The sequence below is a fragment of the Panthera pardus genome, unplaced genomic scaffold, assembly GCF_024362965.1.
Source record: "Panthera pardus isolate Hobbes unplaced genomic scaffold, ASM2436296v1 HiC_scaffold_12, whole genome shotgun sequence".
NCBI lineage: Eukaryota > Metazoa > Chordata > Mammalia > Carnivora > Felidae > Panthera > Panthera pardus.
The window spans coordinates 102,785,900-102,799,165 of record NW_026526677.1 but is presented as its reverse complement, the minus strand read 5'-3'; the positions used below and the strand labels follow the sequence as shown (position 1 = coordinate 102,799,165).

Below are 13,266 nucleotides of genomic sequence, written 5' to 3'. Positions count from 1 at the left end.
GCTTTATCTGATCATAATTACAGAGGAGTCCACTGGGAAAAAGCTAGTCTACCTGCTTACATAGAGGTGGCACTTAAAAAGCCCACTGTCTCCCAATATTATCCTTTAAACCTTAGGAAATGGATGATGCAGAGAATAAAAATATCAGAAAATAAGGTGCAATCAACCAGGTAAGAGAAGAGCCAGGATAGTACAGGGTAATGGAAAGTCATTGCTACTAGTGCTTATTAAGGCTGCACCTAAGGAAAAGTCCGGTGGTGATTACTATTGGTTAGTCTCCCTATCTAGAGCACACTCCTTGATCCCTTTGATGGCCTGACTGTAAAGTTTGTCTACAGTGCTCACCACTAGGAAGATCTTCAAATATTACTGAACGGTTGAATGACTGAAGACAAACAAGAACGTCTGAAGGAGATGCTAGAGTGAATAGATGAACAGCTTCTAATAAGGAAACTGTGAGACTAATGGTTTCCACCATTGGATCTGGGGACAACAGACGCAGGTCAAGGAAAGAATGCTAATAAAATCACAAATATAAATGTGAAAACATTTTGGAGCCTTTGGCAAAAACAGAAATGTAAATTGGCTTAATAATTTGAATGGGCAGCGAGGTTTAGGTTCGCTTTTGTTCTTAGTATGATTGAGATTGGAGTTTGTAAAGTGGAGGGAGATGGAAAAGGATTAAGGACTAGATAATAGGCCAAGCGTTGGGCCCTACAGTAGGATGAGCCAGGGTGGTAAATAAAAACTAAGCATTTCCTTTCCACCAACAAAAGTAAAGGTAATGGGAATAGTCTGGGGTATAGAGGTAGGCAGTTAGGGAAGCTCCAATCGCCAATCTCAAAGTAGGACAATTGGCGAGGAAGAGGAGAGAAGACTGGCAGAGCAATTTGGATCCTTTGTTGGGATGGAGTGCACAAGGGGAAACAAATGCTTGCTGACCTCTGGGAAGGGTGGCTCAGCTTTGCGACTAAGAAAAAAAAAATCTCTACCTTCTTCCTGACCTAATCATCCCGGCCGCTTTAAAACCATCGGAATAAAGCAGTAAGTAAAAATTTCCTCCGTATTAAGCCGTTATTAACAGGACTCCTACGTGTTTTTATATTAAAATTTAAATACATCTCTAAAAATAAGACTGCCATGGCACCACGAGAGGATTTGAGAGAGGCCTTGTTTACAAGCGGATCGAGGGCCGACGGGAGGTTTGCATATTAAGCCGAAAGACGGGCTGCGACAACACTCCCAACAGCAATCAGACGCTGCTGCAGCACACTCCTTAAGAGATCCAGTTTGACCGCGGGGGTCGGATAAGGTGAGAATCTGGCCTGACGGGAGCGGTTCCGCCCATCAGCTTCCCTTCCCTTTCTAAAGCGTGGCGGGCTGCGGCCGACCCCAGTCGCCCGACGGCTGTCGGCCTGAACGCTCTGCCGGACGGCCTGACGAGGAGCGGGTCCTGGAAGAATCGCCTCACGCCTGGCAACGAGGAAGCTGTCTCCAGAGACCATCGCCAGGGCTAAGGCAGACGGGTTGAGATCGCCGTGGGAGGCGCGGTAGGCCATCCTGCTCCTTTGATCGCCGGCCGACAGGGGCACGTAGTTCAGGGCCATCTTCAAACACTGCCCGCAGTGTTTGTTACGTCCCTCGGTCAAGGTAGGCTCTTGGCGGCTACGCAGATCAGTCCAGCCGGTCTCGAACGCGACCCCCGCCTACAGGGGAAGCCATTAACTCCAGCAGCGGCCGATGGAGGAGCCGCCTTCAACCGGCGCTCTCCTCTCGAGCATGCGCAGCCCGCCCGCGCACGTCGACGCCAGCCGAGAGCGAGCGTGAATGACGTCTACGTCCGTGACGCCCGGGTCGACGAGGGCGTGGGGTTTCCGAGAGTGCGCAGTGAGTGCGGCGGCGACGACCCTTCGGCCTTTTTAGGGAGGGGGCGACATTGCGATGGGGGCGGCGGCAGCGGAAGCGGATCGCACGCTCTTTGTGGGCAACCTTGAAACGAAAGTGACCGAGGAGCTCCTTTTCGAGCTTTTCCACCAGGTAAGTGGCCGAGTGGCCGAGAGCCGGCTCTTCCTTTCGTTTATCCGGCTCTCCTATGGCTCGGCCCAACGGCGAGGCCCGCCTTCTTTTCGAAAGCTGGGTTGTGGGTCCCGTCGCCCTAAGGCTGGGCCGCTTGGGGCCGGAGGTCACTCTGGGAAAGTGACGCGCTCGCTGGGGGTCGCTTTATGGAAAGAGCCCTGGTGAGTTCACGCTGAAGTGACTCATTGGTAGAGTATATTTTAATTGTTTGGTCATTATTTGTTTTCCACGTAAGTTTTTTTTTTTTTTAATTGCAGCATTAGAATATTTAAAACAGACTCCTAAATACGCTGTAGAAAAGCAGGCTTGTAGTGTCTCTGTGTTAATATTTGCATTAAAATGTGTTAAAAATTCAGAGTATCCTTTTCTCTCCAGTTCTGTTCTCTAACAGCTAGTAACGATTGGTTAATCGGTAAAAAAGCGAATTTTTAGTCCGAGAAAACCGGACTAGTCTTGATAAACCGTTACCTGGAGTGAGAAAATGATGGATGTTGGTCGCCCTGTTAAAAAGTCATAAGGTACTCTGAAATGTAAATTGAGCGACTGCTTCCAGTTCCTTATGGTCTTCCTTCCCCCACATAAATTAATCAAGTGTTTGGTCGTAGCTATAGGATCTGTAACCGAGGTGGAAATTCTTGTGTGTCCATTTTTTTAGACTTTCTGATTACATTTTTGTTGTTTTTCATCTTTGCAAAATTCGAGATTTTTCTTTTCGTCTATAGGCTGGGCCAGTAATAAAAGTGAAAATTCCGAAAGATAAGGATGGTAAACCAAAGCAGTTTGCATTTGTGAATTTCAAACATGAAGTGTCCGTTCCTTATGCGATGAATCTGCTTAATGGAATCAAACTGTTTGGGAGGCCCATCAAAATTCAGTTTAGATCAGGTAACTGTTCAGTGTTAATTGTTTGGGTCTTTTTGTTTGTTTCTCAGTTCTTTGTTTTTAATTTTGTTCAATTTTAAAGAACCTCTTTTTAGATGAAAATATTTCAAACTTTGTGGATAGTAAACTATATATCCCTGAAAATAGGTAATATTGACAACATGGCTTTTGAAAGTTGTCATTTTAAAATTGAATTTGCTGTTTCAGATTCTGTGTCTCCCTCTCTCTCTTCTCCTCACCTGTTCATGCTCTGTCTCTCTCTGTCTCAAAAATAAATAAACGTTAAAAAAGAAAATTAAAAAAAAAAAAAAAAGGGGGCGCCTGGGTGGCTCAGTCGGTTAAGCGTCCGACTTCGGCTCAGGTCATGATCTCACAGTTCGTGAGTTCAAGCCCCGCGTCGGGCTCTGTGCTGACAGCTCAGAGCCTGGAGCCTGCTTCCCATTCTGTGTCTCCCTCTCTCTCTGCCCCTTCCCTGCTCATGCTGTGTCTCTCTCTGTCTCAAAAATAAATAAACGTTAAAAAAAATTAAAAAAAAAAATAAAATAAAATTGAATTTGGGTTGGTGAAGAGAATGTAAACTTTGTTGTTAGAATGACTTGGGTTTGGGTCCTTGATCTGAAAGGAGCAAGGATTATTTTCTGAAAACGCTTTTCCTAGCTGCTTTGTAATTCACATTTACAAATTTTGATTCTGGATCCTGATGAGGGTGAAATTTTCTGTGTATCCAGTCTCAAAATTTAGTGTGGGGATCAGAATATTATGGCCAGATTGGATATTTATACATTGGATAATACCTTGTTTGGAACCCTTTGTTTTGGAAGTATCTGGTATTGAACACATAAGTTTTACTCTGATGAAATTGTAAAGCAGTCTTAGTGTAATTTAAGGTTTTCTTTTGTAGCCTCTGTCTACATGATTTGGGGTAGGGGAGACATAATTTCAACTTAAGGTTTCTATCAATAATTTCTCAATTTTTTTTATTTTAGGAAGTAGCCATGCCTCACAGGATGTCAGTTTGTCATATCCCCAGCATCATATTGGAAACTCAAGCCCTACCTCTACATCTCCTAGCAGGTAATATTTTACACCTATTGTTAAAATCATTTGTCAGAAATTTTCCTAGGTAGTGATCCCAAAACGCACAATGAGTGATTTGTTTCCTTCTTTAAGCTCCTTCTTCTTCATTCTTCTGCTATATTATTTGTATGTTGACTTATAATTAGGTATAATTAGGTTTCAAGGGGATTATAGACAGACATGTATGTATAGTACCTCTAAAACGGATGCATATGTTAACTATATGTTCATTTGGAAAGACATACACCCACATATTTTTGTACATAACTGAAAGAAAACTTCTCAGAACATTACTTAGCCCTTATTATTTTCAGTATACTCTATTTTCTAATCTGTTTCCTTTAAAAAATTTAAATTAGTTTTGACCACCAGTTGGTTGTTAATTGCAGTTTAAAAATCACTGTCTGGAAACAGACTAGTGGACTAAGAGTTTGTAGAATTGGATTCTAGGTGTGCCTCCACCGATTGCGTAATCTTGAGATAGTGTCATTTCTCTGATCCTGTCCTTCCATTTGTCAGGAAAAGCTGAGTTGACTGATGTCTAGAACCTCTTCTAGTTACTAAGGGTTAGAAAAGATCCCGTATTTACATAAATAATTTTATTTGCGCTAGGAAAGCCGGTATTTCACCAGGGACAGTTTTTTCCTGGATTATCCACAGAGTTATTCCATCAATCATAATGGGCTTCATTTAAGGAAGAGTTAGCAAACATGTGTCAGGTTCTTCAGCTCCTTTGCATTTATGCTCTCGTGTCTCACGGCAGTCTTATGAGGTAGGGGTTATTGTTAGTTCTACCTTATATGTGAAGAAAATGAGGATTGGAGGTTAACTTGCTCAAGTTTGAACCGTTCGTAATAGTGGACTGGGATTGAAACCCAGGCATTGTGACGAAGCCTCTAGGATAGGCTGCCTAATGGAGCTTACAAGTCTTCATGAAGACACGTGTATGTTTTGTGACTACCTGTTTGATAAGTCCTCTAGAGAAAGAGTAGAACATGCTTGGAGAAAAGATCCAGTGAGGAGAGATGATATAAACGAATGAGGAACTAAAAGGGGCCAACGTACCTAGATCACAATGAATGAGAAATGGAGGGTAGCAGATGGTGTTGGTGCGGTAGAAGAGGTGAGACGATATAGGGTCTTTCTTCTAGGCCATAGTTAGAAATTGGGAACGTTATCCTAAAAACCGTCAAAAGATACCAAAATGTTTTCAGTAGGACAATAACGGGAACAGGTTTGTATTTTAACACTTTGTTTGGTTGCTGTGGGAGAACAGATTGGGGGGACAAGGCTGAAAATAGACCAATGAGGAAACTGTTGGTAGCAAAGTATTGGCATTAGTTGGAAGATAGCAAGGAAGTTCCTGGGATGATGTTGATGGTTTGGATTAGGGCGGTGCCAAGAGCTGGGGCAAAGTGGCTTCGATATGACAAGATGACTAGACAGCAAAGTTGCGGGAAAGAATAGTGTACAAAGGGTGCCATCTTCACATCCTTTCTTGCTAACTGAAATTGTGTTTAAATACTTCTCAGCACATCCGGAACTTGAAGCATCTCAAACCACTTTTGTAGAAGCTTCAAAGGTATCTCAGGTGGAGGAAAAATGAGTTTTTAGCTCCCTCAGAATTCTCTTTGGGAAAAAGTATGCAACTAAATGATTTGTTTTTAATTTAAGGCTAGAACATACATCGTTTTTATACTCTTCTTATAAGGAAAATTATACTTTTTACCTCTTTAGCATATGGATATATAACTAATTTAAGAAAACCCAAAATGGGAAGTGGCTGGGTGGCTCAGTCAGTCAGTTGAGCGTCTGACTCTTTTGCCTCAGGTTCTAATCCCAGGGTCATGGGATCGAGCCCTGTGTCAGGCTTCACACTGAGCATAGAGCCTGCTTGAGATGATCTCTCTCCCTCAGTCCCTCCCTGCTCACACACGTGCCCATGCTTGATGTTTCTGACTCTCTCTCCCTCAAAAAAAAAAACAAAAAAAAAACACAATGAAAATATCTAAACTATGAGGCAAATCAATTAGTGATATGATTCTAAATATTTTAAAATAAATTTAAAATACTTGCTAAGTGAGTTTTTCTGTAGAGTAAGCTTCCTTTTTAGGAGGTGGGGAATAAGATATAAGTCCTTGAAATTAATATCCTATCTATGTTACAGAACTCTTAATTTCTTGTTCTCCCAGATCTATTCCTCTTCCCTGTCTCAGTAAATGTGTGTGTAATTGCTCAAGCCAGAAATCTGCGTTTTTATCCTTAATTTTTCTTTTTCCTTCATCTGTCATATCTAATTAACCAAATCCTTTTCGTTTCAGTTTTCAGCCTAAGCCTTTGTGCTAGTCCCAGGATTGACGTTTTTTTTTTTTTTTTTTTTTCTATAAAGGCCACATACATGTTTCAGGCGTTGCAGGCCATCGTAACACTACATAGAAAATACAGACACAAGAGTGTTACAAAAACTGGATTGGCCCATAGGCTATATAGCTTGCTCACCCCTGTGCTCGTTCTTCCTGCAGCTGGAATGTTTTGCCTCCAGGTGATCTTGTTACTCAGTTTTCACTTCAAATGTCTCCTTTTTAGAAAGGCCATCCCTGACCAGCGAGCTAAAATAGAACTCCTGTCTCTCACCTTACTTGCTTTTTAGTCGACTATTCATAATAACACTTGGAACAAGGTAAATTGTCTTACTCTCTGAATCCTTTCCCTTATCTATGAGAGCAGATACCTTGTTTTTCTTGTTCATTCCTACCTTTGGGACCTGTGTCTTGCTCATGATTAGTATGTAGTAAATATTTGTTAAATGAATGATTATATGTTGTTTTTCTTTCACAGGCATGAAAGGACTGTGGATAACATGATTCCATCAGCACAGATAATTCAGAGGTCTTTCTCTTCTCCAGAAAATTTTCAGAGACAAGCAGTGGTAGGTTGATTTATCAACTTGACTTGGTTAAAAAAAAAAAAACAACCAACCAAAAAACAACAAAAAAGCACAGCAAAACACTTAGATTGAAATGTTCAAATAATTCTTAAGTAATGTCCTAAGTTTTCGTTAGACTAGCATGATCTTTGTAGATTGATTACTCATTTTAGTTTTCACTGGGCTGAAGTACATATTTGAAGATTGAAGATAAATAGAAGAGCTGTGTTTCACATTTGTATTTTTCTTCATCCATTGTTGTGGGGGTGGTGTGTTTAAAAGACAGGAAATTTATTCTCTGATGTTCTTGTAACCTAGGCTGAAGGACTTATTAGCATATGCTCTCTTTGATGCTTGTAACAGTAATTGAATATATTGGAGTCTTCAGACCATCTTCCTCTTGCTTTCCATTTTTTCTATAATATGAGGTTGTGAGACTAGGCTTAAAATCCTTCATATGTTTTACTGTTCCATCTTTGTGTCCAGTCCTTCATTTTTTCATTTTGTCGTCACGTCCTTTATTTGTTTCTTTTTCTTGAATTCATTTCTTCTTTTTTTCACTGCCCAATCACAAGCATGGCTTATGACCTCTTGACCTTTTGATGGCCTGCAAAATAAAAATAGAAGAATGAAATAAGGTAAAATTGAGCTCAGTATAAAGAGATGTCCACTTTTATGTACATATCACGTATTTTTCTCATTTTGCTGTAGGCTATTTAAAAAAAATGATCACTGGCTTATAAGCTATCTGCAGGCAGAATTTGGGGGACCACTGGTCTAGTCAGTTCGTATTTGTCTCCATTTTCTCCTCACCGGTCCATCTTACACACTTGTTTGAAAATTATTGTAACTCTGTTTTGCTTATCTTCCTGGTAATTTGACTTTCCCTCTTGTAACATAAAGTCAGAAGTCTCTAGCTTAGTTATTAGGTACTCTGATCATCTGATGCCAATAAAGCTTTTTAGCCTAATTGTCCATTAATCAGTGCTTATGAGGTCTGTAACCTCTCTCAGAGTTACTTGCTATTCTGCGAACACATTCTGTTTCCTTGTTATCTTTGTGTAATTTCCTTTCCTTGATATACTTCCCCCTTAAAATATTCTATCCATATTTTTAATACTCAGGTCCTATGCCACCTTCGTGAAGCCTTTCCTAATGATACTGAGCTCTTGACTCTTTATGTGTTCATCAGACAGTGATTTACATTATCATCATTTGTATGACCTCTTCCCTTCTACGTTTTGTTCTTGAGGGCAGGGAGTAGTAGGGGTAGTCGTAGAGGTGGTGGGGGAGCCGGTGCCTGGGTGGCTTCGTTGGTTAAGCTTGCGACTTCAGCTCAGGTCGTGATCTCTCATTTCGTGAGTTTAAGCCCCTCATTGAACTCTCTGCTGTCAGCACAGAGTCTGCTTTGGATCCTCTGTCTCCCTCTCCCTCTTTCAGAAATAAACATTTAAAAAAAAATAGTAGTTATGTACAAATATCTTGTAGTTGTCCATTGGAATGAACAAACTTTGACTTGTTTAACCTAAGATCTACCTGGGCAGGTGGATCTACTAAAAATATTTGTAGTTAACATTTCCTTCTTTTTCTCTTAGATGAACAGTATTTTGAGACAGATGTCGTATGGTGGGAAATTCGGTTCTCCACATCTGGATCAGTCAGGATTTTCCCCATCAGTTCAGTCACATAATCCTACTTTTAACCAGTCTTCAAGCTCCCAGTGGCGCCAGGAGACGCCATCCTCACAACGTAAAGTCAGACAGAATTCTCATCCCTACATCCTGGACAGACATTACAGCCGTGAACAACGCTACACTGATCATGGGTCTGACCATCATTACAGAGGAGGCAGGGACGACTACTTCCATGAAGATCGGAATCCTGATGGCTGGAGCCACGATTATGAAAACAGAAGAGACAGTAGTAGAGATGGAAAATGGCGTTCGTCTCGACACTAACAAGTATTAAAAGGACAATGTTTTTAGAGGGTCATTCTAGGTCCCTTTGGCTGAATTGATCTGGAGGTGTTTTGTTAACTTTACAGAGCAGCTTTACAAGTTGCCACATTTCTTTATAAAATTTTTAAAACCTATAGCTGCAGTCTAATACAGAAATAAGAATTGTGGTTCCAGTTTTATTACATTAATAACCTTTCACCTCAGGGTTTTATGAAGAGGAAAGGGTTTTATGCAAAAGAAAGTGCCACAGTTTCTAATCATTTTAGACAATTAACGAAGGGATGTATTATATGGATTGGTTGTATTATAAAGCAGATATTTTAATTATCTGTTATCTTTTTGTATGGCAAGAAGTTTGTTGTCAGTGAATCAGATTTTGGTGTATATAATAGAAAACATTCAAGTTTTGATAGTCTGAAATGACTGTCAGTATTTTGTTGATAAAAGAAAGTAATTTCAGTGACTCATTTTACTTAAAACTTATTGGGGTTTTAAGGGGATACTTAAAAAAAATTTAAGGTTTTAAGTCATATTTGACTTCTTAGAGAATTTTTAGTGTAAGTTCTGTGACATGCTCATTTGAGTTTTACTCTAATTGAACATAAAATTGTAAATCTATACATGCTGTCTTATTCTAAAAATTTTTAAATTTACTCATTAAATCATGTTTGATGTATAACTGAAGTTACTCAGGAAGTTAAATATCTCTAAATGTATTTTTTTACGTTAAAAAAATACAGTGTTAACATAAATCCCCTTTTCAGGAATAACAAAAATGTAAAAGCAGAGGTAAAATGGTAAAATGTTTTACTGAAAGTATTCTTTTTGCAAAAAGAAGGTTCATGAACCGTTTAAGTGCTGCCTCTGTTACTCAAAACTTTAAAAACTTTAACATTTTCAAAGTGCCCAGGACATGTGTACATGGGTATGTTTTATTGTGGAGATTGTACAGATTGCTTTTTTGTTTGAACGTTTGAAACAATTTAAACTTTTTCTGATTTAAAAATTTTTAAATCTTGTTTAACAGAATTGTGTATCAAGATGCTGTTTCCCATTTATTGCAGAACTTGTTTATAAAAAACCATTCCTTGAAAAATTTTGATCCTTTTTAATATTAGTAACCACAGCATTTATACTGTGTTCTTTTTTAATATATTGAAAATCTAAAAAAGAGTGTGTCTTATTTTTTTGACATTACTAACTTTGGAGACCATGTATACAAAGTTAGCAACATACTTTTATTCAGTGATGGCCTGGTGTTAAGAATGTTGGTTCTTAGAGCATCCTGAAATATTCCTTTTGTACATATTGAAATTAATATTTCAGAATCAGATTTTCAGTGATCTGGATTATAGTTCTTACCAGTTACGAACTGGTTACCCTCCTTAGTCTCTGGGAGTTCACGTACTCTCAGGTCTTCCCTGTGTGTAAATGCATGCCGTTTTTTGGTAAGTGGAACTATTGACTCCGCATGATTAGAAGTTTATTTGCTTACACAGTTTAATAGTAGAAGGATTTGTTTGCAGTGAGCTTGTTCTCCAGTATCTTACCTATGTGAATATTTGGTAGCTTATAGAGATTAACAAAGATTAGTACTGCTTTATTGCAAGGTATCTCTGGGTCCGATCCTTTCATATTGATTCATAGGTAATCCTGGTTCAGGGTAATCTTTTTTAATGATTTTAATGACGGGGCACACCCCTTAGGAGGTTCCAGTGGATCTCTTTCACTTCAATCCCACCCAGTTGAAAGTAACCAAACTAATAAATGTACTGGGTAAAGGGACAGAACGAGATGGCCCCAACAAATTGGACATAGTTGGGGAGCTCGTTCACCCAGGCTTGAGAGCTACAGTAGAAAGGAAGAGGTGTTTTTGTGGGAGCACGGTTTCTCCCCAAGGGTGTGGCACGAAATACCACTCTGTTCTGTAATGAAGTGTCGGGTAAATGTTCTGTACTGTCTGACATGGTGTAACCTTCTCTTATAGAGTGGCAACACCATAAAGCTTCTGACGAGTACTGCAGTAAAGAAATCTTTATACTTAGTATTCCGAACTTTCTTGACCCTTATTTTACCCTTTTGTACATAACACATATTAATATACTAAGACCTCTAAAGAATCTGACCCCACCCTTCTCTATCAAATCAGTCAATATTTTTGGTACCACTTTCCAGTTCTGTTGTGTAGGCCCATATTCCTCACACCTACTGCCTATCATGCTAGAAGGGGCACTCATCCTCTTCCAGGATTATTCTATCAGCACCCTACTGTAGCAGTTTATGTATAACAATAGTACCCTGTATTTCGCTTGTCGTAGCCTTATACTGTGTTATAATTTTCTTTTTATTTGTATCTCTCTAGAAAGTTCCATGAAGGCAGAAACCATGTCTTAGCAGTGAATTCTCAGTATCCAGTACCTGGCATTAAATTACTTGGTAAATTTTTGATGAATGAATGAAGGAATGTTTGTCAGATAATTGAATTAAAAAAGGAGGCTTAATCATAGTGGTAGTAGTTTTTTTTTTTTTTTTTAATAGGTTTCCTAACCATGAACCATCATTGCATCCTGTTATAAAAACTCTGTATTACAATATATTGTGCCTTTAATACACTCTAGAATTCTATTTGCTTTCCAAAAGTGTTAAGGTTTTGATCTGTATTCATGAAGTTTTCTTTTAAAAATTATTTTATTATGTTGGTTTGGTTTTGGAATTATGGTTCTGCTAGCTTTATAGAATGAATTGGCAAGCTTATCTTGTTCTATGCCCTGGAAAGAAAATTGAAAAATAGAGGAATTAACCTGTTTCTTTAAGACTTGTTAAACTCCTTTGTAAAACTAATTTCTTAGAAGTAACTGGTTTTTTCTCCCGTTTTTTGTTTTGGTTATCAGTCTATCTGTATTTCCTACTTTCTCAGGAATCAATCTGAATAATTTATACCTTTCTAAAAAAAAAAAAAACCCCATTTTCTCTGTCTTTCCAAATTAACTGACAGTTGTACATGGTATTTCTTACAATTTTTGTTAAACTCTATCTGCATTTATAGTTGTTTTAGTTCCCGATATATTTTACTTTCCCTCCCACATCTTCATTAGACTTGCTGTGCTGTTATACATTGTGCATTTATTTATGTAAAAGCAGCATACCACGTTGTTTCTGTTTTTGAAACCTTCCCTTTTAAAGAGATTGAAGTAAAAATTATATATGATTCCGACAGTTAACCATTTCTGGAGCTCTTTGGTCCTCCGTGTAGATCCATCTGGTATCTACTTGGAAATTTTTGGGATATGTCTTGTAGTGCAACCTTGCTGGTGATGAATTCTTTTAGCTTTTGTGTCTGGAAAAGTATATTTCATCTTTGTGTTTGAAATATCTTTTTGCTGGGTATAGAATTCTAACTTGACAGTTTTTTTCCCCCTTTTGATATTTTAAAAATGTGGCTCCACTGTCCCCCTGCTTGCATTTTTTCCTATAAGAATACTGCTGGCTAGTACATAATGTGTCATTTTTGTCTGGCTGGTTTTGAGCAATTGGATTATAATGTGCCTTAATACAGTTTTCTTCATGTTCCTTTTGCTTGGAGTTTTTTGAGATTCATGGGTCTGCGGGTTTATAATTTCAATCATAATTGGAAAATTTTGGCCATTGTTTGAAAAAAAATTTTTGTCCTCACTTTCCTCTTTGGAAATTTCAACTACGCTTAATATGAGACTACTTAATGTTATCCCATAGCTCACTGATGTGTTGTATTTTTTAAATTTTGTCTTATCTGTGTGTTCATTTAGATAGTTGTATTACTAGGTCCTCAAGACTACTTTTTCCTTTTTTTTTTCCCCCTGCAGTGGCTAGTTAGCAATTAATTCCAATATAATCTTCATCTTAGATGTTGTAGTTTTTCTCTCTAGCAGTTTGATTGACGTCGCTTTTCTTCTGATTGGTACTGTTTTTTTTTTTCTCTTCAGCTTCATGAGGTACAATTGACAACATTGTAGTCTATTTAAAGTATAGAGCACGATTTGATACACATTGTGAAAGAGTCCCCCCAGTGAGTAAATTAACACATGACTTTTGGATCTTTTTTTTTTTTTTTTTTGTATCTTCACTATCTTTACTTAATTTTTTCAACAATTGGAATAAAGTTACAGTAATTTTTAATGTCCTTGCCTGCTAATTCTAATATTTTTGTCAGTTCTCAGTTGGTTTCTGTTGGTTCACTCCCGTTATTGGATGTGTTTTCCTGCTGCTTTTGCACACCCTGCAATTTTGACTGGTTGCTGGGCAATAGGGATTTTACCTCATTGGATACTTGATAGTTTGTATTTCTGTAAATATTCTTGAGCTTTCTTC

The 13,266-nt window shown here is 38.5% G+C and overlaps 2 protein-coding genes across 2 annotated transcripts; one reads left to right on the top strand and one right to left on the bottom strand.

Moving 5' to 3' along the window:
* Nucleotides 1–1,154: 1,154 nt before the first annotated feature.
* CUNH11orf71 (chromosome unknown C11orf71 homolog) lies at nt 1,155–1,797 on the bottom strand. The gene has a single exon (XM_019469094.2). It carries the CDS (start codon nt 1,605–1,607, stop codon nt 1,212–1,214), a length of 396 nt encoding a protein of 131 aa, XP_019324639.1. The 5' UTR covers nt 1,608–1,797; the 3' UTR covers nt 1,155–1,211.
* A 40-nt stretch (nt 1,798–1,837) lies between these two features.
* Nucleotides 1,838–12,140, top strand: RBM7 (RNA binding motif protein 7). The gene is made up of 5 exons (XM_019469093.2): nt 1,838–2,037; nt 2,799–2,961; nt 3,945–4,032; nt 6,874–6,964; nt 8,557–12,140. The coding sequence occupies exons 1-5, from the start codon at nt 1,942–1,944 to the stop codon at nt 8,917–8,919; spliced, it is 801 nt and encodes a 266-aa protein (XP_019324638.1). The 5' UTR covers nt 1,838–1,941; the 3' UTR covers nt 8,920–12,140.
* Nucleotides 12,141–13,266: the final 1,126 nt, after the last annotated feature.

Excerpts from the sequence above, each read along its gene's own strand:
- CUNH11orf71 (XM_019469094.2), bottom strand. The coding sequence starts at position 1,607 with ATGGCCCTGAACTACGTGCCCCTGTCGGCCGGCGATCAAAGGAGCAGG.
- RBM7 (XM_019469093.2), top strand. The coding sequence starts at position 1,942 with ATGGGGGCGGCGGCAGCGGAAGCGGATCGCACGCTCTTTGTGGGCAAC. Across the intron at positions 2,038-2,798 it reads TTTTCGAGCTTTTCCACCAG|GCTGGGCCAGTAATAAAAGT; the intron begins GTAAGTGGCCGA and ends TTTCGTCTATAG. Across the intron at positions 4,033-6,873 it reads ACCTCTACATCTCCTAGCAG|GCATGAAAGGACTGTGGATA; the intron begins GTAATATTTTAC and ends TTTCTTTCACAG.